The following is a 27728-nucleotide window of genomic DNA, read 5'->3' as shown; positions in this document are numbered from 1 at the left end:
TTCAGAGAGGGAAGAGAACCCACCCCTCTCCTAAACTGCCATCATCGCAACAAATCGCATTAGCACAAAGGCCATCCCCTGCTCGGATATATCCAGGGGGAGTACACGAGAATTCAATTCAAAGCCCATCTCAAAGTTTCCTAAAACAGGGCCCCCGCTTACTGAGCTGGGGATGTATTTGCACACACAGGCCCAGATCTGAAAGGTGTTTACACCCCTACTTCCCACTGAAATCAAATAGTTCTTAAAACCTGGGCCATAGTGACCAGTCAGTCACCTAGGTACCAGAGCCTCCCAACACTTTCTGTATAGCAAGAGTAGCTGCCAACAGACTGAGATGCTCAGATGGGAGGAGTAAAGTGCATTGCAAAGCTGGACCAGTACTACTGATGGGGACGATGAGGCACAGAGCAACTCAGTGACTGGCCTGTGAGTGCCCATTTACAGTGTGGACTGTTTATAGTAGATTCATTTTCCCCAAATTTCCCATCTTTGCTACTACCATTGCAGTCCTATTGGTGGCAGCAAAGGGGAGCGGACTAGCGTGGGCCAGTTCAGAACAGGCTTAGTGACACTATGATCAAACTTGCCGGTAGCCCCCAGAGCCCAGTCCATACCAGCACTTCCACCAGAGCTAGCAACAGTGGGGAATGTTAGGAGAATAACCCGATGACGGCGTGGCCAAGACAGGGTTAAAACGGAGATTTCTGGTCTCCAACAGCCAGATGAAAGGCAGTGTTACCTAACGACATTACAGGGGAAGTGTGGACCCATGGATAGAGCACTAGGAGAGAAGCAATTTGGCTCCACCACTGGCCTGCTGGGTGAGCTTCAGCAAGTCACGTCACCTCTTTGTGCCTCAGTTTCCCCATCTGTAAAATAGGGATAATGATGCGGACCTCCTTTGCAACGCACCTGGAGTTCTACCAGTGCAAAGCGCCATATAAGAGCCCACTTATTATTATTATTAGATGCTGCTATTTTCCCGTTTCCTCTCTGATATTCTTCGCCCGTGTCAATAACTCACAGTTGATTTCACTCATTCCTTACTGCTGCTGTGTCAATGCTAGTTCCATACGCAGTTCTTTTTAAACCAGCTGTGCCCCGGAAGCGTGCCTTTACTGTGATATCCTATTGCTACATACAGTGAAACGAGCCAATGTACTGCATGTACTTAACATCCATTTATCCACCCAGCGAAACGGCTTACTCCACTTTGTGCTTCTTGTGTCCAAACACGCTGGGCAACAAGGAGAGATGGACGGGAGAATATGGTGAAGGAAATGGGCTTTGTGGCCAAGGAATAGTGTGGAGTTTATTCCCATAGGGATTGACAGAGGCGGGATTAAGCTATTCATGAAGGGCAGAACAACGAACCACCACCCACCAAAAGCCAAAGTAAAGGGACTTTGAGCAGGGATGTTCTGTGGGGGTTGGGTGGAGGCAGTCTACTCCCGATCTCACACAGCCAGGAGCACCGATAGATGCTCTCTGGTCATCACTGCACCCCACTGACTGCACAAGTCTCCACAGCTGTGCACATCACTGTTTTCCCCCCTTAAAGGAAAGAAGAGGGCTTTGGCCAATGGAGCCACATATTCTAACAGCCTGTCCTGTGCACAGCTCCAGGTGTTGCCCCCACCACCTTGACTAAGGCGAAGATTTTGTCACACGTAGTTTTAGTAAAGAAGTCCCGGAACAGGTCAAGGGCAATAAAGAAAAATTCACAGAAGCCCTATCCGAGACTTTTACTAAAAATATGCATGACAAAATGGGGAGCTGCAGGGTTCCCACAGCTCCCACGGGGGGCCCCAGCTCAGAGCTGCGGGGTTCCCCCACTGCCCGTGGCTCAGAGGGACTGCCGCTGGGAGCTGAGGGGGCCACCCCCACCCGCCGGGAGCCTTGCCTGTGGCAGCTCCCAGAGACCCTGCTGCCCCCGGCAGTTTGGAGCTCCCAGGGGCCCCGCTGCCTGCAGTGGCCAGAAGCTGCAGGGTCCCCCAGATGCCTGAGGTGGCTCAGAGTTCGGGGGGTCCCTTGTACCCCACAGTTCCCCAGCGGCCATGAGCTGAAGTTACAGAGGTCTCTGGAAGTCACGGATTCTGTGACTTCCACGACCTCTGTGACAAAATCGTAGCCTTAACCATGACACAGCAGAACTAGGCCCACTCCAGGGCCTTTCAGTCCTGCCAGTCATGGAACTAGCGGTCTGGCTTCGGGCCTAGCCGGAGACATTTCAGATGAGAGAGGCTGAGGTAATTAAAGCCTCTTGATACCTATCTGACACAGGAAAATCACACTGTTCGCAGGAGGGCTGCAGAGCGCAGAGGAGAAGCGTTGCTGCAGCCAGACGCCATCCAGAAGGCAGGAAACAAGAGATTTCACTCAGAGGGGAGAGAAACTGGCTGAGCTCTATTTAGAAGAAATGAAATAAGGAGGAGACGTGTGTGTGTACATGGAGTGGAGAACAGAAACTGATTAAGAGCCTTGTTACAAGTTATAAAGTCTCAAACACCCACTACTATGAAAGCTTCCATTGATCCCAGAGCCCGATAGGTCTCAGAACTGGTCTCAATCACCTATCCCTCCATTTCTGTGGGTCAGGTAACCTCTGGGTACAAGCTGACCTCTTGGCCCTCTCCAGCAACCAGGTGTAAGGAGGGCAGGAAGAGATGAAGGTTTGCAGCAGTCCCCACAGGGATCAGAGCATAAGAGCTGCCAAGCATCCACACCACTGACTGGCGTGTCACATCAGACACGAACGCAAGCACCAAGAAGGTGAAGCAAAGTTTTTCAATGACCGGTACCGGCAGAGGCTGATCAAGCAAAGCCAGATCAGCATGGCCTCTGGGAAGTTATATTTATAGTCAATAGAATAAGGTTCCTTGTCTGCTGCACAGCTGGAGTTATGACCTTACAGGATGTGATAAAACAGATGCTCCTCTTTTGTCACAGAGAGAGAAAAACCTGTGCCCCCTAAACCGGAATACAATGGCAGGCTGCTGCCGCTCCTTTTGAACAATGGCCTGGTGGAAAAGCAGCCCTAGGACCTAATCCTGAAAGCTGCTGCGGGGTGAAGGGAATTCAGCACCTGGCAAGATCAAGCCCACAATCCATTCACTTCAGACCACGTCTAGTGCCCCTATCAATACGTACGCACATCGAGAATTATTTCAATAGGGCACAGAAAGAGCAAGCCATGCTTCCACCTTTATCTGGTGCTGGCCACTATCAGGGACAATGTACTGGACTAGGTGGATCCTGGGTCTGATCCAGCCCGGTGGTTCCTGTGTTTGAGGTTGCAACTAACTCGAATTCATTCTTTTTTTTTCCCCCAAAAACAATCCTTTTTCCCCTGATTTTTAACATGGGTAGAGACTAGAGCAAAAAATCCTCAACAAAGATTCACCATTCAATCTGTGCTGAGTGGGAATGATGCGAGTCACATGGTATTGTTACTTCTCCCTGATTGGATGAGTGTGTCGGGAAAGCATCCCTATTCAGGAAAGCATTTAAACTTATGTTTAACTTTAAGCACATGCTTAAGCCCCATTGCTTTCCTGAATAGGGAAGGATTTAAGCACTTGTTTAAAGCACGGCTGAGCTGAATTCAGCAGCAAACCTTATTCACAGGAGTTTTTATGCTGTATTCACCCAGCTCTCACGGCCTGGGTGCACTGGGGAAAATCTTTATAAAGTTTCCTGATGCAGTCCTTCCAACCTACTGCACCAGGTTAGCCCAGTGTGTAGGACAATGAACTCTGCTGATAGACAGATTACACTGAGTCGCTGCAAGTAACGCTAAGATAATAGGAACTACTGCAGCAATCTCCACTGCACATACATATGGACTGGATTAAACAACAGAACTACTGCCAGGCTGTACTGTCTAACAGAGATTACGGTTGATGAGATAAACTGTGAAAGTGCTCTGAGGGCTCCTGCCTGACCCGCAGGCTGATATACACCCTTAATATTCAGTCCACTCTACCTCTGTTATTCACAGGAACATGAAATTGAAAGCACAGACTCCATCTGGCACCAGGCAAGGGAATTACATGATTAGTATCTCCAGCAGTTGGCTATTAAGTATTCCTTTTATATCCAAGGAATTAAAGAGAACTTGGATTTTTTCCAGTGGTGCTTAGCTCACAACATAAATTTACCAGCTCAGCTCCCTGCTGAAAGGCCGTCTCTGAAGTTGCCTGTCAACCTACAACGCCCCCTAGGGAGAATTCTGTCCTTGACAAGCTCTGGCATAAGCTGTCAGTCATCAGTTTTTATCAGAACAATTTACAAGAGCTTGGGGCCCATTAAATTTTCATGGAACAAGTGACACTGAGCAGAATCAAGGCAGTGGCTTTCATCAATGAAGCTTTGAAATTACCGCACGGAGAGTATGTGCAGCATCAGTGTGTTATGGCTAGGCTCACTCGGCACCTGTCCGCCTCACCTTGGAAGAGGAGACATGTTTGGGAAACGGTCTGAATTCTCCAAAGGTAACAATTGTTTTGCATTTAATCTAGTTTTATAACAACTAAAATGCCATATACATAGCACCTTCTACCTGGGGATCTCAAAGCACTTTGCAAATTCTCACACACACACACACTATATATATATATATCATTTATATTAAACACACACACACCCCAGCATGAGAAAGGCAAGAGAGTCTGACACGTATTCAGCATGGTGGCCTAACAGAAGGACTGGGTCCCAGGATTCTTTGGCTGCTAAATCTGGCTCACAGACTAACTGCAAGCCCCCGACCTTTGTACCTCAGTTTCCTCATCTGTAGAATTTTGACCTACCTCAAGGTTAAGTAGTGAGGATACATTAAAAAAATCCAGCCCACTAGGAATTCTGTGGGAGTCTGGCGTAAATAATGACAGCAGGATTTCTCCTCTGCTTGTGCTTAAAGGGAGCAGCTCAGACAGACCCAGGCAAACAATGGTGCTATTTCTCTTCAAGGAGGAGGTGAGTGTGCAGTCCCCTCCTACGTGAGCACAGCTCTGTGCGAGCAGATTCACTTGCTGCATGGTCAGTTCTAAACGTAGCTTTTGGTGATTATTTGTGCCACTCAATCTCACTCCCACGAACATTCCTGGGTAGCAAAACCCAGCAGGGGACACTGGCATGGCCAGAGCAAATTCAGCTGAGTAGCCCTGATAACGGTTTGTTGCATGATCCCCGTTCTCCCTTATGCTGGGAAAGTGAAGAAGGGAAATAGTGTCAGCGTCAAGGGAGGAAATAAGAAAGAGTAAGTCTGTGTCTGCCCAGCATCAGTGACTGGGACCAGAGCTCCTCTTGGGGGAGGGAGGGACACAGGCTGGTCTCATTATTCAAATCTGATGAGCCTGATCAGGCTCTGGGCTTCAAGCCTCCTGAAGCTGAAGGGAGTGTTGGTCCTGGACTTGTCCAGCCCCACTCAAAGCCAGATTTATTTGGTCTGCAGCAGCATTCAGTCTGCTAAGTGTGGTGTATTGAGGCTTGTGTTGGTTGCTATCACTTTAAGGGGAGGGGGAAGGGGTCCTGCTTGTCTGCTAGGGGGAAGCTCCGGAGGGTCAGTCTGGACAAAGCAGGCAGTTTGCTATAAGGCAGAGAGGCACAACTTACCCAACTTCATTCCAGGCTGGCTCTTTCCAGACTGACACTGATCGCACACTATCCTACACAACCGCTATAGCCTGCAGGCAGGACCAGGAACCCACTCCCCCCCTTCCACCCTCCCCCATCCCGCCCCCAGTAGACTTTTCATTGCTTTCTCTCACTTCCAGGGCTTCTGTTGACTTCACTTTCCGCTGCGTACTCCCAGTTCTCAGCAACCCTGCCAGCAAACTCGCTGCCACTTGGAGCCATTCTGACCTCAGACGGTTTGCGGCTAGGAGGTGGGTAGCTTCCCCGGCCAGAAACAGCAGCCGTTGGTTCACTGCCTGAAAGTACAGCAACAGCAGCAACGGGGAGGTTGGCTTTTCTCAATCACAGTTATAAATCCATCCCATTTCCATGTATCGCAAATCACCCCACATGGAACTCTGGGAACGTCGCCAGATCTGGGGATTTTTCATTGCCCATAACTATCGTGTTTATGAAGTTAACGTTGCTTTGTGGAAGGGCAACTTCCAGCTTTATCACCGCCACTGCCACAAGCACATGTCACAGCAAGAGAGGGAGAGACGGGAAAGAGCAGAGAAGGAAACTGAGGGGGAGGGAGAAGAAATGTGCTAGCATTAGCCACCTAGAGTAGGACAATGGGAGTGAAGGATTCGGCCAGAGGGCAATATACAATGGCCTGCTTACAATAACCAGCTATCCCTTGCTAGATGATAGGGGTTTCTTAAAAATCACACAAATCTGATCAATCAAGCCACCAAAGCCAGCCAAGAAAACAGAAAAGGAGGACTTGTGTCTCCTTAGAGACTAACAAATTTATTAGAGCATAAGCTTTCGTGAACTACAGCTCACTTCATCGGTAGCTCACAAAGGCTTATGCTCTAATAAATTTGTTAGTCTCTAATGTGCCACAACTCCTCCTTTTCTTTTTGTGAATACAAACTAACACGGCTGCTCCTCTGAAACCAAGAAAACAGGCAGCTGTTAGCAACAGCCAGAGCGAAGGTGGCTGGCGGAGAGCATGCTTTTGCAGAGCAAAATGACACAGAACTCATTCTGTCTCACAGTAGGGTGAAAATTCAACGGCATGAAATGTCTGAGACCAGCTGGATTCATCCAATAGATCCAAGCAGATGGCTTCACTGTGTGTCTCCAATCGAACCATTTTGTTAGGCAGATCTGAAAAGAAACAACTTCTCAGCAGATTCTAGCTACGCTCGTTGCTACCTCAAGTGAAGCCTGTCATCACTAGCTAAGGGCCGCTGTCCTGCTCCTTAGCATGCAGTTAGATTTACTCTTTGTGCCAGCTGGGGGAAGCAGGAGCTCAATCAACCGAGTTGCTCCTGCTTATGCCAGCTGTGAATCTGGCATGTAAGCTGTTTGCACCAAACTACAATCACAGGCATAAATGCACAAAATACATTGTTTGACAGCAATGCATTGGGATGAAATACATGTAAGAACGCGTGACCAAGCCCAGGGCATGTTCTAAAGAGGGGTATGTACGAGTGGGTATTTTGCATCATTCGGGGTATCTTATGCCAGATGGGGACACTAACGAGTGCTACTGAGCAATGGCTTACCCTCAGCTCAGCTACTCGGGGGAGGCCTGTAGGAGTGGATGCTGGGGAGACAGAGTGGGAAATGCCTTTGGGAGGTCGGGCTCAACATGCAGGCGCCATAGGGCTAAGTTGAAACCCATACTGGAGACTTCCCTTTATGGTAACTTCTCGTGCCCACTAATGAAATTACAGCCTTACTGTGCCCTAGAAGGTGGTGTAATACTCTATCACCTTCCCTTTCAGAGACAACCACAATCACGGTCTTTGTTTTTATTTACATTCATCTGGCGCCGGTGGTTTGAATAGATAAATTACAGCCACGTTGGCTAGTGATTCTGATCTCCTCTTGTTGATAAATTGCAACCCCTGGCTGGAATGCAAAAAGTCTCAGCACTTACCTGGCTTGTGCTGAAGATGCCAGGTATAAATCTTTCTTATGACATAAATGGTATTTTTACCCTTGGATGAATTCTCAGGGTCTCCGCACACCAGGAGAGTGTGTATAGCAACAGGTCGGGGGCGGCTACGTAAGTGTAGAGAGAGTTAATGTGGGGAAAAAACGTGCCTCTCACACCAGGAGCCTTGTCTCTGCAGAACAGCAGGGATATATACAAAAGGCAGCCTTGGGAAAGTCATTGGCACACTAAGAGGGCGCTGATTACCAGGAGCGGCCTGGTTAAATAGTGATAAATGGTCACACGCAGTAGGGCTAATGGTTTAAAGGTTGTTTAAGACCCTGCCTACATTGCATGCAGAAATGCATAAGCAGCAGCCATATTTAAACAGGTTTCAGAGTAACAGCCGTGTTCGTCTGTATTCGCAAAAAGAAAAGGAGGACTTGTGGCACCTTAGAGACTAACCAATTTATTTGAGCATGAGCTTTCGTGAGCTACAGCTCACTTCATCGGATGCATACCGTGGAAACTGCAGAAGACTTTATATACACACAGAGATCATAAAACAATACCTCCTCCCACCCCACTGTCCTGCTGGTAATAGCTTATCTAAAGTGATCATCAAGTTGGGCCATTTCCAGCACAAATCCAGGTTTTCTCACCCTCCACCCCCCCACACACAAACTCACTCTCCTGCTGGTAATAGCCCATCCAAAGTGACAACTCTCTACACAGTGTGCATGATAATCAAGGTGGGCCATTTCCTGCACAAATCCAGGTTCTCTCACCCCCTCACCCCCCTCCAAAAAACACACACACAAACTCACTATCCTGCTGGTAATAGCTCATCCAAAGTGACCACTCTCCCTACAATGTGCATGATAATCAAGGCAACCAAAAATCAGAGGCTGGGGGGACTTGAGCGGTGCATGAGTGCTGCGCTAGCCGTCTGAATAGAGGTGAGTTTTGCTCAGCATGGAGAAGAGTCTAACAGCCTGGTTTTCATTTGGGCCTCGAACCCACACCACCATCTGATGTCAGTGGGAGCAGCAGGTGCTCGTTACTTGTGATAATCAGGCCAGGAAAGATTCAGCCCTGGCATAAACAGGTGAGACTCCTAAGCAAGTGCACCTGCTTACATCCAGGCCCAAGCTTTCCCTGAGCCAAATCAACCCCCAAGAGTGAACAGCATGCGTCAGTGCTGGGAGCGGAGAGTGCATGTAAAGCTGTGATGTTGCTCAGGATGTTGCCTTGCCAGATTTCCTGAGTGAAAGCTGGGGGAGGGGGCAGCTGGTCTCTCTCTGCTTTCCATTCAGAGAAACTTAAATGCATTCAGCACCTGAATTCCCGTTCAGGCTTGGACTGAGGCACCGGAAGGCGTATTGCCAACGGGACAGGTCACAGCCGCCAGAGGGCGTTCTCTGCCCCATCAAGAGCCAGCAGATTCATTGTACAGAATCCCGATCCTCCCTGCATTAGTCACTGGTCTCAGCCAAGCTAGCAAATCTTTACCTGCTTCTGGCCTTTGTCTCGTCCCCTTCCTTCCCCTGTAGGCAGCAGGATTCTCTTCTTCTGAACTATAGCCACGTTCAGAATCATGGCTGGGGTCCCGGGATTTGACTAAACATAAACAAAAACAGACTTGAATTAAAACAGTCACAAAACCCAAAAACAAACTGCAATTCCCTGCAAATCAACAGGCTAATGTGTATATGCTCTGCTGCCCTCTACTGGATGGAAACAGAATTGCTCAAGTGTAGTCATAAGCCCTATATTGCTAATGGCAAATGGAGATTCTCCTTTAGCGCATGTAGCAGGACATGTAGCAGCATGTAGTGGTGTTGGAATCTGAGCTCTATTCTGCTATCACTGTGGAATTCTGAGTGGCCACTGTGTGCTCCAGAGGGATAGTTGTAAAGTCCTAGGTAGCCATAGCTTTGTCACAGTATTATGCACTTGGAAATTAAACATGGCTTCGCTAACTAATAATCAAAACTTCCAAGCTATTGAAGGCATCTGGGCATCTGCCCCAGCAAATTCTGGCTCTGGAATAAATTGAGGGAGGAAATCCTTTATTAAGGAAGCGGGGAAAGGCATCCATAGCTTAGAAACAAACCTGGTTTCCTGCCCATTCCCCTCTTCTCCTCAGGGCCACCTGAAAGGAAATGGAAAAGGTGAATGTTTGCAGCGACACAAGGCTGGGGCTTCTGCTTTTGTACTGCTGGCCAGACCTCAGTCTGCAAGAGCCATACTGATCAGTGACCCTCTGCTGCTCTGAAGACAAAGTAACCAGCAGGCTAATCATTACTCCGACAGCCTCAATCCCGAGGCACATGCCTGGCATTAAATGTGGGTGTCAGGTAATTCTATGGGATTTACACTGTGATTCAGATTTTAATCATGGGGCTACGATTCCAAATAAACAGGCCGGCCTGGTGATGCCAGCTCACAGCCAGGCAAAAGAACTGAGCTTGGGACCAAGCACCACCACTCGCTCCCCAGCAGCCATGCACAGGAGTACGGCGAGAATGCAGCACACGGTGACCCTGGCTCTTCCCTGTCCAGGTAAGAGGTCCTCAATTCAGGATCAATGACAGGTTTCATCCCACCTCTGCCCAGAAGCAAGGGGCTGCCTGATATAGGGCAGGGTTAGAAGTCAGGGTAAAAATCTTGGACCTCCCTGCCAGGAAAGGTGTTAAGGAAATGACTATGACCAATTGAAAGGATAGATGTGAGTAACAATGCTGCCCCCTGAATAATACCACCTAGCACTTGTAGAGCACACTTCACTTTCAAAGTGCTATACATTCTTTTATGTATTAATACCTGCCCCACTGGAACAGTTAAACATTAGCATCCTCCTTCACCACAATGAGAAATTTAAGGCTAACTCACCACCCAGGTTTGGTGAGAAGCCAGGACTTTCAGTGCTAACTGCATGCGCCTCTACAGCTTAAGCTAAAAGAGTAGCTCTTCTAGCTGGAAGCTGTAGTAAACTCTTATCCTCTTTGTGGACCAGGCACTAGAAGGTGCCAATTTCCCACTCTGTGCTAGTGTAGGTTATATTGGCAATATAGGGAACTCCAAGGCAATAGAGAGAACCCACATCAGGAGCAGAAGTTGCCTTTCTAGGGTTGTGGTCTCAGTCTCTTTCACAATGTGTAATCGACAGCTGTCTCTCTCTAAAGTTTCTCTTACATGAAGGGTTTTGGAGGAGGGGTTGCGTGACTCAAATTAAATAACCTGAAAATACAGTGAGGAGCATGTGAATCCACGTCAGGAACCACCACCTACAGATGTAGTTCGGCTCTTTCAATTACAACATTTCAACTGAGAAATGGACAGGAGGTGGGAGTGCCCCAAAATAACTAAATTCCTGTGAAATGGGTGGTGTTGGTATAAAAATACCCTGTTATGTAACAGGCTTCCCATAACTACATTACAGGGCTAGCTGGAACCCCGGATAAAAATAACCACAGCAGAAAGGACTTAATATTTGTAATTGATTAATGACAAGAAAACAATGGCGATTCTATTATGACTTGTGTTATGCAGGAGATCAGGCTCAGTGATCATAGGGGTCCTTTCCGGCTTCAAAAACCCATAAATCCGAGATGGGACCAATCCAATAACCTGAACTCCAAACATCCCCTGACTTTGGGAGCTTGAAATTTGGACCTGAATTTTGCAGTGGACCCACATCTAACCATAGCTTTGGATCGAATCCTAAGAAGTTCCCAACACAAACTCACATGCAGCACAAGCCAACTCCCACTGAAATAAACAGAAACATTCCTGTTGTACTTTGGTCTGCAGGGGCGGTACACGGCTCCCAAAAGTCACCTGGTAGCAGGTTTTCAAGCCGATATTTACACAATCTCATGAATAGCATTGTTTTGCTATGGTCCCCAGGTGACTTCAAGTCCTACCACAAATGACTGAGTCTTTGGGGGATGTCAGAAGAAGAGAGGGAAGATTAAACTAGCTAGCAAGAGCTCTGAATTCTTGCTCCAGGGAAGGGTAGGTTTCCGGAAGACGTTCTTCAGAATGGAAGAGTGGAAGCACATAAGAGGAACATGGGAAACAAGAGGCAAGCACCTCTGAGCCAGATGCCGCGGGCATCATTGCTCAGCAGGGTGGCACTGGTCACCTCTCTGGGTGAATGAGCCTTTTCCATCACATGGGAAGTGTTCTCTGAAGGTATCCCATCCCATCCCACCCACCCACACACCTGTTTATAAATTACAAAGAAAAAACTAAAGAGGAAATTAAATGTAATCGAAAGCTTTCATGCACTTACGGGCCCTGCTGTTGGATTACGGAGGGGTGGGAGGAGAAACCTGGCTGCTGCACGTCCCTGAGCATTAGCAGGCAGGAACATTCAGCAAACACACTAATGAGATAGCAGCCGGGTAGAGGTTTGAAAGCCAGTGCTCTTACCGTAAGAGTCCTGTTCGGCAGAGGCCCCGGCCTCAGCTTGCCCTGAGCAGCACAAACAAAGAGCAATCAATGAATGGAGCGAACCCTCGTACCAAGATGAAAAGAGGAGGAGATCCGCAATGAGCTGTAGTGCTGCCTTCCTAGCCAAAAGCTGGGGCAGCAATGCAGTCATTAGCTTGAACATATGTGAGTGTTCATCATCCTGGAACTGGGATGTATGGCTTATATTAAGGCAAAAGCAATTTCCACTCACAGGGAGTGAATATCCTACAGTACCCTCAGCATCGTGACTTTAAAGGGAGGAGGGGGGTAGGTAGAAGAAGCTGAGCCAACGGTTACAGAAAAGCTGGGACAAACAGGCAAGTTTGCAGGGCTTTCCGAATGTGACCAGGATCTGAACTGGGCATGGAAGACAATGAAGCCTTGTCTTAACCACTTGAGGAATAAACTTAAAGTAGGATGCCTCAACCTCAATCGTCAACGAACGGATAGTTATGTGATCCTGGAGCTCCAGGAAATTCCACCAAATGGAGGTCGCCTACTGGAAGAATTTTAGCAGTTCTTCTCCATGAGGTTTTACTGAGCAGGATTCGAACTCAGGATCGAGGCTCCCTTTCCTATTTCACTCCACGCTGGAATTTAGCAGAGGTCCTCCGGGCTGATTAGATGTGTGTGATTAAGTTAGCAGAAGCTTTTGAAGAAGGGGGTGGAGGGAATTGCTCTCCTTTCCCTCCAGAACAAAATCAAAATCCAAGGCTTACTCTAGAGAGTATCAATCAGGCTGCTGGTTTACTGTATGAACATGCCTTTCGTTCTAAAGGGCACTGCAGCCCATTGATCATTTTAATTGAACCCATAAGGGGCCAAAATTGTTTTGTTGGGGTTTCTTATTTTAATTACTGCAGTACCAAGGTTTCACATTAATCACTTTCCCTACAATCATCTCAGTGAATTTGTCTCCCTGCACAGAGCATGCTTTGGTACTTACCGCAGCCATGTGTGTGGCTTAGGTTAGAGAACCTTTAAAAAGCTGCCCAGGGCCTTGGAGATCTTCCAGATAGAAGAGGCACAAGAGCTGGGTCTTGAGGGTTGGGAATGGAGCCACCCAGCTACCCGCGGGGGTGGGGGAAAAGGACAAACTACAGGCTGATCAGAAAACATACACTAGCAGTAACACAACTGGGCATTTTACTGTCAACACGTGTTCATGTAGGGATGGATCTTCCAAGCTTTCACTACCAGACACTGCACTATATTGCCATGAGCCACCCCACCACCCCCTGAGGCTGTGTTAGAGAGATTGGAGAGGAGATGGAAGGACAAAAATCCACCCCCTACCACGGCTCGGCGTGCGGGAGTGAAGTTTCAGGTCCTGAGCAGGTGGCTCCGAGGAGGCAGGTTCGCTGGGAGCTTGCGGCGGCTTGTTCTTGCTGACGGGCATTGGCCGAGGTAGCACTTGCTTCGGCAAGCCCTTGAAGAACCATGCCCCCGAACGCTTCCACACCTGGGAAAGAGGCAGAGCACAAGAGAGGTTCAGAGGGAGGTTCTCACTCTCCTGAAAATGGCAGTGCTTCGCCCACAAGAGCATCCCTTTATTAAACAAGGTGGGATGTGCCCCACATTTAAGGGTTAATCAGCTCTCAGCAGCTGCCCCATAGCTACATTCTGGCTGGGCAGATCAGCCTTCGAGAGCGAGAGCTCGTTTGATGCTTATCACCTTGTTTAGTGAAATGATGAGCATGGTACCCAAAGCGATGGTGGGTGGAGCCTCTTGATAGCCAGCCTTGAATTAACTCTCCAGCCTGCTTGAACGGATGATTCTAGCTTTTCGCACACAGCAGTGTTTTGACTCACTCTCCAACTCACAAGCATGCTGGGCACAATTCACTGTGGCCCTGCCTACTGTGCAATCACATACACCAATGCAAAGTGAGTGCAGAACCTTATCATCCCAGAATGACAGCACCTTACACCCACTTGGCACTGGGGCAAATGACTTCACCAGGTGCCATGCAACCATGAATTGGGCCCTGGTATTCCAGACTCAGCAGAAGCATGGAGTACCAAGGCCCCAAACTTCACCTCTCTTTGAACAGACACCGTGTTACAGAACATATATATCCACAGCGCTTGAAAGCGACCTGTCAGAAAGGGAAAGTCTCCACGTAACCTATTCTCTCAATTTGTGAGCCACAGTACAAAAGCACAGGGCAAGCCAATATATGGGGCTGATGGCCATGAAACCCTCTCCAGAACAGACGATCGGTAGATGCAAAAGTGGTTCATTTTCTTAGAGGAAAACACATCTTGTTCAACCTGCTTTTCATTAAAAAAAGTTGCCCCATCTCTACTGAGAGGGTCCTGCTAACTCGGAGCTGTTCATCTGTCAATGGGAGTTTGTCCGTGGAGTGAGGGTAGAGAATGAGGGGGGAAAGAGAGAGAGATTTAAATGATTTAATGGCTTGGGAAAGAAGTTGGCCCTATATCTAATTAACACAGTTCCTTCTGGGATTCTTGGGACAAGCCTACACAGAATTAATATTGTACAAGCATGAAGCCAGCCCCTTAAATAATGCTCCACGTGGCAGAATGCTTAATATCAAGAAATGCTAAGGACAACTATCGTTAAAGCTCCGACTTAAAACCGCTACTGATTCTGGAACCACTAACCGGCAGGAAATCCCAGACATGGGCAGTGAGGAAGTAAAACCAGCCAGGAGAATTGCACTAACCTCTCTCTGCTCACTGCAGATCTTGCACAACCAGATGGAATGAGGGCGGCTGTTGGTTGCCTCGACGCCACACTTCATGCAGACATTCTACCAACAAAACAAAATCACATGTTTATGGCACAATGGGACACTAAGTCGCTGCCACCGAGCATTGCCAGAAAGGCCTTGTGCAGAACAATCCCTGAATCCTGCTGTAGTTAAAGACTCACAGTTGTTCACCCTAAGAGGTGTGTTTAGGTCTGGTTTCAAAGGTACAAAAATAAATGATCAAGGAAATTCAAAAAGTTAAGACTGAGACTGCCAGCAATGCTCACCGTGCCGTGATGGGGCGTCCAAAACAGACAGATAGACAGATAGAGTGAGTCCAAAACAGAAGGACATTTTGCATAGCATATGTTCAGCTATGTCAAAGTGCAACTGAGGGACATCATTTCAGATTTAGTGATAATAATTACACTTGACATTTACTGTGGCACTTCACACATTCAAAATGGTTTAAAAATGATTTCTCACGAACCCTCACAAAGCCATGCGGAGGTGGGTTCATTTCACGGAGGCATAAAGTTTAAGGTTGAGATTTGCAAAACTGACCCAACAGATTCAGACTAAAGCTGGGAAACATTTTTTGAACTAAATTTTTCTAAACTAAAGTCTTGATCAAAAAAAGACATTTTGTTCTGAAACTTACTTCAATTTTATTTTTAAAAAATTAAAAACCTGAAGGAAAAAAAAAAACTCAAAAACTAAATGAAAAGCCAAACACTTTGCTCTAACCAAAACAAATTTCTTTTCATTTTTTCAGCACGGCAAGTGAACAAAAAACAAAAAACTAAACAGTCATTCCACCAGAGCTCATTTAGATACACATCTTCCATTAAAACTAATGGGAGTTGTGTCTCTAAATCCCCTACTCGGCTTTCAAAAATCACAACCTATGTGATTTGCCCAAGGGAGTCAATGTCAGAGCTAGGGTAGAACCCAGCAGTCCCTGAATACACGAGCTGAAGGTTGCACCATCAGTATGATCTGCAGTTCTCAAGTTCAGCCTAGGTGAGGTCTCACCTTTTTGCAGTCCTCACACACCACACAAGCTGATCCCAGCTGTTCTCCACACAGGATGCAGCGATTGACCCCATCGCCGGCCACATTCTTGCGCATGTCCTCCAAACGGTTCATGAGACGCCTACACACACAGAATGTGACATGGTAGCACAAAGACAGTCACGGTGCAAGAGACAGGAGAGTGGTGCTGGTGAGCCCTCCTCTGCTGGACACCACAGATACTTATTTTAGCCCTTTAGTTCATTATTTCTCAACTAACAATCCGAGGACCAGCGCCAGTCCAAGAGATCGCCCTGACCAGTTTAGGAAGGCAGCAGTCCTGGTACCAAAAAGTTGAGAAACACTGCTAGTTAACAGATATATTTCCATTGGTAATGCCCTAGCAACCACTAACATGACAAAGACTCTTCTTTTAGACAGGGCAAAGATATGCATGATCTTCCCTCTTTGATCAGGTTTTCCCTCAGTAGCAATGCCTCCCTCAGACTAACCCAACAAGGAGTCAGTTAGGAGAGAAAAGCAGAAGACTAGAAGGAAAGAAGCAGCATAAGGAGTTTGGGAGGAGAAGAAAGAAGAATGGGTATTGTCAAAGGTTAGGTTTCAGAGTAACAGCCGTGTTAGTCTGTATTTGCAAAAAGAAAAGGAGGACTTGTGGCACCTTAGAGACTAACCAGGAAAGCGAGTTTGGGGGGGGGGGGGCGGAGGGTATGAAAACCTGGATTTGTGCTGGAAATGGCCCAACTTGATGATCACTTTAGATAAGCTATTACCAGCAGGAGAGTGGGGTGGGAGGAGGTATTGTTTTATGGTCTCTGTGCATATAATGTCTTCTGCAGTTTCCACGGTATGCATCCGATGAAGTGAGCTGTAGCTCACGAAAGCTCATGCTCAAATAAATTGGTTAGTCTCTAAGGTGCCACAAGTCCTCCTTTTCTTTTTGTCAAAGGTTAATGTCTCAAGTTCGCCCCCTTGGAGTAAGAGCAGACACCTCACTTACCTCCCATGTCATTCTCTGGGCAACCACAATCCTGTGGTCTTGTGGGAGTGCACAGCCCTCTGGCTCTACCTTTCAGAGAGTCCTCCCCGTTTCAGGGGATATAAAGCTGTCCAAAAAAAAGGAAAATATTTCCCTGACCCCCTTTCTTGTGCCAGGGAGAGGGAAGCTGTGATGCAACTGCTCTGCAGTACGCGCTCTGTGTAGCCGCTCTAAGCCACCAGGATAAAGTTCTCTCAGTGACTTAATTAATCCACCCCCAACGAGCGGCAGCAGCTATGTCAGCAGGACAACCTCTTCCGCTGACATATGCGCCAGTGTGGACGGCGCTAAGTCGGCATAAGTTATGTTGCTCAGGGGGGTGGTTCATTCACACCCCTGAGCAACATAACTTATGTCGACTTAACATGTAGTGTAGCCATAGCCACAGAGTCAGACCCTTACAAGTGCTACGCATGAGCACCTACAGCCCATTCAAAACCAGGATCAGGTTACAGGGAAATGAAACATTGGCCATCCCTTCACTCTTTCCCAAGAATCCCAGGATCTTTAACTTTCACCATCCTGGACAGCCATCAAGGACCTGAGCCAAAGCCCCTTGTAGTCAATGGGAAGACACCCACGCACTTCCACAGGCTCTGGATTAGACCCCAAAGCTGGTCAAAAGGGACCTCAAGGTAACAGTCACCCCATGTCAGCACTGCATAATAGACGAAGTCCTAGATGACCCAGTAACCATCCAACCCAGAGACAAGTGTTGCATCATAACTAGGCTGGGCAGAACTCAATTTTAATTCTTTTTATAATTTTGATGGATAATATTGAGGTTTATTTTTAAGCATTTTTCCCTATTTTTATTGACTCGTTTTCACAGGAGCCCAAAATTATGAGTTTTAAGCTTTTTCTACTTTTGTCTATTTAAATGTTCAGAGTTGTGGGAAATTATGGGAGTCAGACAATAAATATTTAATGACAGTAGATATTGATATTCATAAAGTTAAAACTTTAACTGTTAAAATAAGTTGTGAACATCACACGTCAAGATATACAAAGTAACTATCATTAAAATCAAACTCGCATAAATTCTCAAGCAGCATTTCTTACTTTCTTAATCTGTACATTTCAATCATTATTGATGGAAATATTTTTAATCAGAGCGTGTGTGTGTGTGTGTGTGTGTGTGTGTGTGTACGATGAATAAAAATCTAACCCTTCCAAGTCTAGTCATAACCGTACTGACTCATATAGTCTAAGTGAAAATAAAAAGATCCTGTAGGTTGAATGAAGTAAAATATAATTAGGAAATGTAAAAGTAATTAACCTGAAGAAAATGTATCACTTTCCACTATCATTTTGCCTGAAAATATTGAGACATCTACAGCTGTTAGTGTCCAAACTAATACATTCTGGGAATCTCTTAATAAGCAGCTAATTTAAAACAAAACAAAGTACAGTGGTGAGGCGTATGGGTACGGAAGACATTGTGCGGGAGGAAGCACAGTCTAACTGAGCAAAGGGCACCAAGTCAAGAGGTTGTGAGTTCTTATCCTGGCACTCCGATCCTATTGACCTGCTGTGCGATCCTGGACAACCATTTATCTCCCTCAGTTTCCCCAGCCATAAGAAAGTGAGGATAATACTCCTGTCCCTATCCGTCAGTGAGGCCATGAAGATTAACCTTTGTCAAGCACTATGAATATGTAAAGTTCTAGATAATACCGTTCCTCAAACTGGCAACACTATTTCCTTAAATACCTGTGCCCGCTAGTTATGGTCACAGCCTGCTTGGGAACTTAGCCAAAAGCCATCAGGACTTTTTTGCTAGAGCTGTTCAGGAACAAAATTTCCATTCTGTGGGAAATTCCAACATTTCATGGGGGGTGAGAAATCACTCCAATTTGAAACAAAAAGCCAAAATTCTTCAATTTCCCATTAAACTAGAATTCTGAAAAACGTGGATTCAGGGCCTTCAAAATATTTTGTTTGAATACTGTTTTGATTCATTTTGTTTCAGCTTTAATATCATATTTAAAATATTATACACCATATATATATATATTCGTGAATTAAATATAAACGTTGAAACTAAATGACTTGAAAGAACACTATCAAAATTAAGCATTTTGACTTTTTCCTATCGAAAGAGTTAATCAGAATCAATATGTCCAATGTTTCAATTCCAAACAAAACTGCATTTTTCTATGGAAAACTTGTCTAAAATTTTCTGAGCAGCTCTAGTGTCAGTCTGTGAAAAGGACGCAGGATAAAGGCCCTAGTTTATTTTCAGGGATGACATGTAGTGTATTAATGCCGTCTTTACATTTCTAAGAAAAAAATGTAAATATTTTACTTTGCAGCAATTGTTAATCTTTTGAGTAAAATGCAAAAAGCCCACCAGAGACTGCAACTGTGCAAACCCATCTGCATCCTGTGCAGGTGAAGAGACATAGCTAGCAACTTCTGAAAAACCAACCGTTTGCAAGCTCTGGAAAGACGCAAGAGCACAAAAGGTTTGAGTGGGAAACTGTACAACTGGTTAACTTACAAACCAACTAGCTAAAAATAGCAGAATCTAAAATGCATTATTTATTCCGTTCAAAGGGGGGAGAGAGAGAGAGAGAAAAATCCTTACTTGAGAGAATTTCAGGGGAAAAAAAATCAAGCCTGCAGGGGGCTTTATGCACTCCCATTGCAGCATGACCCAAATCTGACAAAGCAGCTAAAACACCATCCATTAAAAAAAAAAAGACATTGTCCCCCATGTCTTATGACAGTTTCAGGTTTATGACAGTTACACTGACCACGCTTTCGGATCATTTACAAACTATATGATCCCTAATTTACATGTGGCAAACCCTGAAGAGACTTTACTGAGATCCGTGGATTTCATCCTTAAACTGCAATCTGTTCACAGAGTGGAACCCAAGAATACCTGCCAGACATTTTCTATGGACTGCAGAAAAGAGAGAATATGTAAGAACTCGACAAAGGAATATGCCTTGACAGTGCAGCAAGAGATAGAATATACATTGTAGGCACCAAAACCAAGCCATTTTATTTCAGTTCGTACTGTGCCGGATCCAAAGCTGGTTGAAGTCAGTGGGAATCTTTCCACTGACTTCTCTAGCTTTGATTCAGGCCCATAATGCTGAAGTCTTGTTCTATGGGTGTTTATTAAAGGGACACTATCAGGTCAAGTTTGACCCCCAAATTCAGGTGGTATAAAAAAAAAACGGGTAAAATCCTGGCCCTATTGAAATGAATGGCAAAATTCCCATTCACTTCAGGATTTCACCCTAGATTTTTACTATACTTGAGGCTAATAGAAAAGTTTCCAGTTTTAAGGTGGAGGGGAAAATGGACATTTTAAAAATATAAACCCCCCTAATATAGAGCACATTTCTGCAATACATACAGTAGGAGTGCAGCAGCTAGAGCAGGGTACCTTGAAAGCGAATGCCTAGAAAATGCCTATCGGCAAAACTGAAAGAGCCCAGTCTATTTGCATTGTCAAAAAGGAAACCACCAACATACGGGTGAAAACTCAAGTCAAGGAGTTTAATTCTTTCAGTTTGCATAATCTAAAACATTGTCAATAATGCAAGGAAGGCACTTCTTCTTTAAGTAATTCTGATTTTTAACCTGACAAGATACTTTCTTAAAGGAATAACATGGGTTAAAGATTAACAGTCTCTGGTCTGAGTTAGGTGGGTTGATGACTTTCTCCTGTACTTTTAATGGTTAAACTATTTTCTAGCATCATTCTCTCTCATGCCTTCATTCCTAAAGCCTGCTGCTATCTATCCCTTACTTTGAGCTCAGTTCACTGGAGATTATTTATCCACAATTCTTTCTAGATGTAAACTCAGCTGCCAGACTTGGTGATGCAGGGGAATCACTCCTGACCATACATCCATAGGTTTAACATTCCATGGGGAATACATTTAGTTGCAAACGCTAAGGGTCCCGTTGATTTTAATGGGCCCTGGATTAGGCCCTTAATATTTAGATCAGAATGAAGATTATTCCAGTGTTTCTAAAAAGAGAAAGTTGGCTGTTCTCAAAACACTCCTTAATTAAATTAACCACTGCAATTTCTACCCTATAGTCCGGGAAGCTTTTCTGTCAACTCTCTGCACAGGGGCACATTATGGAAGTGTGACAAGTGGGTGAAACCAACAAATCTAGGAATATCATTGCCTAGCGTGTACGGTGCTAGTGTTATATTGTTGATTATGGCAAGTACTGTATATCTTTGTTTAGAAGCCCCAGCAGCAGATACATTTCATTATTTAATCCAGTGGTTTATCTAGGGACAAAATCTATTACTTTCCCCACAGATTGCATGCTACTGCTGCTCACCCAGGAATGCCTTCTAAAAGTCACACCTTACATTTTTATGTAATTGTATGTAGAGGTTTGGTTTTGTGCAAAATTTCTGGCAAAATGGCTATTTTCATAGGCAAAAAAAATCTGCAAGTACAATTTTTCACAGTTTTGTCAATGCCAAGCCAGCAATGCTTGAAAATGGGCCCATTTCCATTGAGCAAATCTGCATGTCCAAACAAACCTTGTTCATGGAAAGTTGAAACAAATTGCAAAAACAAAACAAAAACATCCTTTAACCTCAAGCAATTCTGAATTGGGCTCCAAATGTTTTGCAAAACCATCACTTATCATGGGGCACCATCTTCACAAAGACATAGAGCCTATTAATAGTGCAAAAAATATATAACAATGTGTGTACTTGCACAGGGATTATGTGACTCCTTTAAACACAGATATTGACCTTATTACAGTATTGATGCTATAATCATAAATGCTGCTCTTTTCTTAGAATGTAATGCTGCAGCCAGGAGTTTGTACCCCAAAGCGGTAAAGATTTTGTTTTCACAATTACACACACATGCGCCCCTGCCTTCCAAGCGAGGATGTTAAATTGAGGCCCGAGGCCCATCTCTGAGCAGCAACCAGGCTAGGAGTTAAAGCTCCCTGGCAATCATCAGAAGGGATAAACCAAGTTCTAATGTTCAAAACTGCGCAATTGTGGACGGTGGCTGAGTGCACAAGACTGATGGTTTTGCCATACAGCAATTGTGCTATTAGCATCTAACTCCTAGTTTCTTTAAGTTCCTGGGCGTACTTTAAGACAGAAAAGTGCTCTAGAAAATCAGATTCCATTCAGTCCCCCTTTTATTGGGGGAAAACAATTCACAGAGCCACAGGATAGTTCCGAATACAAGTATCTGAATTTCCAGAACACTCAGAAAATTCACATCTGTATCTGCTCCACAGTGACTCAAGGACCCTCAGGAAATGGCACACCCCTATGCAGCTCTTTGATCCTCCTCTCTTTAAACTTCCTCAGTCCCATAGCTTTGCCTTCCCTCTGTGGGAGGTCGATTCTTCGCTGTCACTGCACCTGCTCTCCCTGAAACAGCCTGCCCTCCTCCTCACTCTGCTTTCCCTCCTTAAATTGCAGTTCAGACCCCTCCTCTTCCATGCTGCCGACAGCTAGGGAGCTGTCACAAGTTCCCCATACCATCACTTACCAGTCCTTCACACTTCTCCTGATCTACTGCTTCCTCCTACTTACACACCTTCCGATTTTAACTGCTCTACTTTGTAAGAAAGGCACGCTATAATTAAATTGCAATAGATTGTACTCGACACTGGAACAAAAAGATTTGGTTCTCATCAAACTATGTCCTCCTCCATTATGAGGTCTGGTTACTTTAAGGCTATCTACATACAAGATTTGCTCCAGTTTCACTAATGCACTAATTTAATTCAATGGGTACGTCTGCGTGTGGACACTTGTACAGCGGTATAAATCTGGCTTTCATTGGTTTAGTTTGCCCCAGTTAAACAACTTGGGTTATTAACACTCACACTGGGCTCTGGTATGCAAATTGGTTCTTATCTGTATATTTAGTGCTAACTGAATCCTGAGAGGAAGGATGATCCAATGATTAGCGTCCCTGTTCTGCCACAGACTTCCTGCGTGACCATGGCCAAGTCATCTAGCCTCTCTGTGCCTCCGTTCTTCATCTCTAAAATGGGGGTGAGCAGTGCCCCACCTCACAGGAGTGTTGTGAGGAGACGCTCCGATACCATGGTAACAGGTCCATACAAGTACCACAGATAAACCAGAATGAAATGTTAACAGAAAGGTGGGGTTAGCCTGCTGTCTGCTGAAGATGGATCAGTGCAGAGCCAGCCCCGACCAGAAGAGTGAAGGAAGGTGCATTACACAGGCCACCTAAATTATCCTCCGCTAAGCTGTGGACAGACTCCATTTTGGAAACCAGATACTGATCATGAAGGACAGCAAGATAGAGACCGAGGATAATCAACTCATACATACAGCATGAGGGCAAGCTGAATGTAAATTATTGATTCAAGTTTAATTACTGGTATCAAAAGGTCCAGGTACTCCTGACTGGAACAAACTCGGATTTCTTCCAATGTAACCTAATACATAATACATCTTTGTAGTAAGATGGATTCAATGTAGACTGGCTGTTTTCACTGCTGCTAACAGATAGAGAGATTTATATTGTAACAAACCATCTTCCTTTCTCAACACTTTTCAGCTGGTCTTAGGTCAATTTTAGGTCAATCTCATTCAGCTAATACAATTCTTGCAAACAGAAATGTTTTGCAATTGAAGTCTATGTAACCGTATCAGTCTTACTCAACCGATGGCATTCTGCTGCTCCGTCATGGCTACGAATCAGCATCGAGACTTCCTCATGGCTTTTCCTCCCCTCTCCTGTAGATGTCATTTGTTTATCTTTCTAATTTTTGCTGCATGTATAAATTAACCATCCATTTAATCACTTTCTACTATGTGTCTCTAACACAGTGGCTGGATTTTAATTACCATTATGCACATTTCCGAAGTGCCCATCACTGTGGTATCAAATGGGCTAATTTTAAAAAGCAGCGTGTACATTTTATGACTATTCAAATCTGCAGTTGAACAGGCCAAGATAAGAGTAATCAAATCACAGGCTAATCAAATCACAGTATGAGAAGTACAGGGAGCAATATTTTCCTTATGGTGGGAGGAGCAGTATCCATCCTCTAACAAATCAGGTATTGGTCACTGATGGAAGCAAGATATGGGCCACATGGACTGGTATAATATTTCCTTTGCTCCTAACATTAGCCCCAGGCAAAGTAAGCTTATTTTTTGTCCGGCTCTATAAATCTACACTGTGCTGTTAGGAAGACAAAACCAGACTCCTTCACCAGTTAGGGATCCTTGACAAGCACTACCCCAGAGACAGCGATGGCCCTTGTGGAGCCTCCGAGAGTTCATCCATGTATGTCGTCACGTCTAGACCAGGGTCTAAGCCCCCACAGGTGGCACAGTACCATCCTACATGGCCATGAAGACGACCTTGCAAGAGACTTGGAGAGTCCACAACAGAGGCGACATGGTCTGTCTTCGGAGGAGGGAGTATAGGGCAGCATTATTCCTGCACCACCGGTTGGCCAGTCCAGGGAACAGTTCTGAAGAGGCTACAGAAGAGGCTTAGGTGCCTAACATGAGGCACCTGTATCTATTTAGGCACCTAATTCAGCAGCTTGATTCATAGGGTCCTGAGCACCTGCACCTCCCACTGGACTACCATTAGTAGTAACATCACCGTAGTGCCCAGGAGCCCTAGTCATAGGCCAGGTGCTGCACAAACACAGGGCAAAAAAAGACAGTCCCTGCCCCAAAGAGTTACAGTCTAAGCATAAGACAAGAAAGACCAGATGAACACGGACAGACAGGGGAGTACAAGGAAACAATGAGACGATACCGGCCAGCACACCGGCAGCCGAACCATTGACTCAACCCTACCGTCTCACTGCCCTGGTAAGAACAAAGATGCGAGAGGAGCAGTCACTACCCTACACCGCAGTGATGAATACGAAATAAATGTCTCGATAGACCAGAAGCATTTCAGCAGGAGCCTTGTGTTCAGCTTGACATCCACTGCAGAAGCTGCAATTGTGCGCACGCACGCTCAGCATATACTGTGCCTTTAACAGCAGTACACGAGAGCAGCGCCACGCCAGCAACCCTGCAGCACGATGGCGTGGGCATTTTCTCTTGCTTTTGTATTCCGGACAAGCTGCCATCAACAAGGGGGATACAGAAAGAACCTTTATTAAGTGCAAAACAAGAACTGGCACCAGCGTATGCATGCAAAAGTTCTCTCTAGTTAAATATTTATGGTAGCTCCACAAAAATGAATCACGAAGACAAGCCTAATGGGTTTGAAACAGCACCAAGCAGCACGTTCAATGCAGCATGCAGTACAAACGGGGAAAAAAACCTGAATCACAAAGGATAAATGGTTTTATGCCTCGCCTCACAACTGCACGGAGTTGAACACTGAAATTCTGTGATCAGCTTTAAAAAAAAAAAAAAAAAAACACTCCTGCCACAACAGATTTGACTGGAATGAGCTTGTAGAGGGATCTTGCAAAGATTTATAAGAAAAGGGGAAAAGTTAATGCAATACACAAAAAAAGATCACCCAGCTGACTCCAGAATTAAGCCACTACTATTTCTACTGGGACCTCATGTGTATTAAAGGTTTGAATATTAAAACTAAAGTTAACATGAAGGCCCAAAAAAAAAAAAATCGAACATGTGATCTAATGTTTTTTTAAAAAAATTAAAATTAGGATCAAAAGTTTAGGAGCAATTTTCTTTATATATGCACATACATCTAATGGCAAAATGTGGTTCGACCATTGTCTCAGCTTGAGACACTGAATGATCATGAACTTGGTGCATTCAGTGTTTAAGTATGTCGAATATCAGCGTGACGCAATGATGCCTTTGTTAGGCTTTCAGCATTTTTATATGCCTGCAGCTACTGTTTTATGCGCAGGGACGTTCATTTCTATACACCCAAGAGTCACACTCCTGCACAGCAGGTAAAAATCTCACACATTTCATCCAGCAACCTTTGATCCAAATCTGCCAGGCTCCTAGCTAGGTACACACATGCTGAAACCAAACTGAGGTTGGCCATGAACAGAGAAAGGGGGAAAAACACACACACACACACAGAGAGAAAGGAAAACAAAATAGCTGATCCATTCCCTGCAGAACTTGTGAAGGCTGAACATCAGCAACATGAAGAGTTAAGGTGAAAAGTCAAGCCCAGCTTATGAAGAGAGCAGTTTCCTTCAAAAGACAGCAATATGCTGTGCCAGATTGCACAAAACCTGCCTGTTTGTAGAGGACATTGGTACATTCTGGCTGAAATCTGCTAGCCATTTCCAACAGGCAACGTCAATACCTACAAATCTGTACTGTAAACAAAGGCAGAGATCACAAATGTTAAAGAGAGGAATTCAATATGCTCTTCTAAGGTGAGGGGTTGGAATCGCAAGGAGCTCGGAGATCAGGAGACTAAAACAAAATACAGAACTTTTGCAATTGGAAAATTTCCTGCAAAAAAAAACCACACACACACACACACACACACGAGAGACAGACAGAGGGTTTTTGGCTTGGAGATTTAGCTCTATTCCTGCGTGATTTCAAGAAGTGAACTTTCCCAAGTGGAATATCCACCATCATTCTCTAGCTGGGTATTTTACCATACATTTGAAGGTATGGTTGTGAAGTTTGCCTCTGATCCATTTGCTTCTGATCTCCCCGCCTCCACCTGCCCATGCATTCCACAGAAAGTTGGGGAGGAAGGGGAGAAACAAGCCATACTAGAGAACGTTTGGCTTTGAATCAAGCCTCTTTGAATCAAGCATGTTGCTGCTCTCCGAACTGCTGCTGCTCTCTCGCCAGCTCTGAACTAGCTTGCGAATGAACAAAAATTTCAGGGCTTCTTATACAACCAGGCCATTTATCCTCAAATTACACGTCAGCAGCAGGAAAAAAAAAAAAACTAACCACCCTCACGAGGACTTCTGCACCAGCATCTCTGCGCTTTTCAGAAAAGCCAGTCTGACAGATGGCTTCCCCTGCATTGCTTCAGCAGGTCTTCAACTGGTTTTGAATCTTCCATTGGAGAAAGTTTGGATTTCAAATGCTTAACTTCACCAAATTCAGCATCTCAGGATCCCTTCCCCTCCCACACCCCAAGCTTCTTTCCATCCATATTTAGGGCAGATCTCTGATTATATCTTTATAGCTTACTTTGAATTCACTTTAACAGTCAGGTGAACAGGACTAGATCTCAGCTGAGTCAGAAGCAGCCAAGTTACAGTATCCGTGGGTTCAATTTTCAAACACTTGTTTGCTTTCAACATCCATGTGTTGTTTTTCCATTTTCAGGAGGTGGAAATGCTCTGCCTTTTTATGAATCAACAGCCCCTGAGGGCAACTTACTTGTAGTAAACAACTAGAGGGGTTTTTAACATTCTCAAACAAACTCAGATGCCGAAAGGAAATGGGGGATCTTCTTACACTGCTCTGCTAGGTAGGTAGGGCTAGAAGGTATACAGTATCCAGCTCTCTGTGCATCCTCAAATGGAAGATGGTCTTGAAGTTCAGGAAGAGGATGGGGCATTAGAAGAGATGTTTTATTGCCAGCTCTCCCACAGGTGCTGTCCTCTTTCAAATGCCACACCACGCCCTCTGGGAATTTCCCAGCAGGCGTCCTGATTGGCCTTCCTGCTCCAAAACCACCGCTCTCTAGCACAAGAGAAGAACTGCCCCAGTATGGGGCTTACGACACAGTCAATCACTTCTCCTTCCAACCAGCAGAGAGCAGTGGTATACAGAGGCACGGTAGCTACTTAACTTGCGAGGTGCTGGCTGCAGCTCTACAGTTCTATTGAGTTGGCAATATACTTCTTCAAAGTGTTACGTACATAAAAAAGGCCGGTGGTACCACATGTAGCATGGCTGGCAATGTCAAAGCCAGCCATATTCAAACCAGAATAAGGTGCAGGT

The 27728-nt window shown here is 45.3% G+C and overlaps 1 protein-coding gene across 6 annotated transcripts in view; it reads right to left on the bottom strand.

Annotated features, from left to right (window-relative positions):
* RPH3A (rabphilin 3A) overlaps positions 1-27728 on the bottom strand; it is a 150308-nt gene that overhangs the window by 29426 nt on the left and 93154 nt on the right. For 5 of the 6 annotated variants that reach the window (XM_084649351.1, XM_084649350.1, XM_084649348.1 and 2 more), the window contains 7 exons: positions 15805-15925; positions 14743-14829; positions 13349-13514; positions 12011-12052; positions 9687-9725; positions 9083-9190; positions 5772-5933 (listed from right to left, as the gene is read on the bottom strand). In XM_084649351.1, coding sequence (XP_084505477.1) covers positions 5772-5933; positions 9083-9190; positions 9687-9725; positions 12011-12052; positions 13349-13514; positions 14743-14829; positions 15805-15925 — 725 coding nt within the window. The remainder of the gene's footprint in view (positions 1-5771; positions 5934-9082; positions 9191-9686; positions 9726-12010; positions 12053-13348; positions 13515-14742; positions 14830-15804; positions 15926-27728) is intronic. The other variant, XM_084649352.1, reaches the window with a different exon arrangement.

This window comes from Lepidochelys olivacea (assembly GCF_965140295.1).
Source record: "Lepidochelys olivacea isolate rLepOli2 genome assembly, chromosome: 15".
Classification (NCBI taxonomy): domain Eukaryota; kingdom Metazoa; phylum Chordata; order Testudines; family Cheloniidae; genus Lepidochelys; species Lepidochelys olivacea.
Note: the sequence above shows the minus strand (reverse complement) of the source record. Positions and strands in the feature narration are given on the sequence as shown.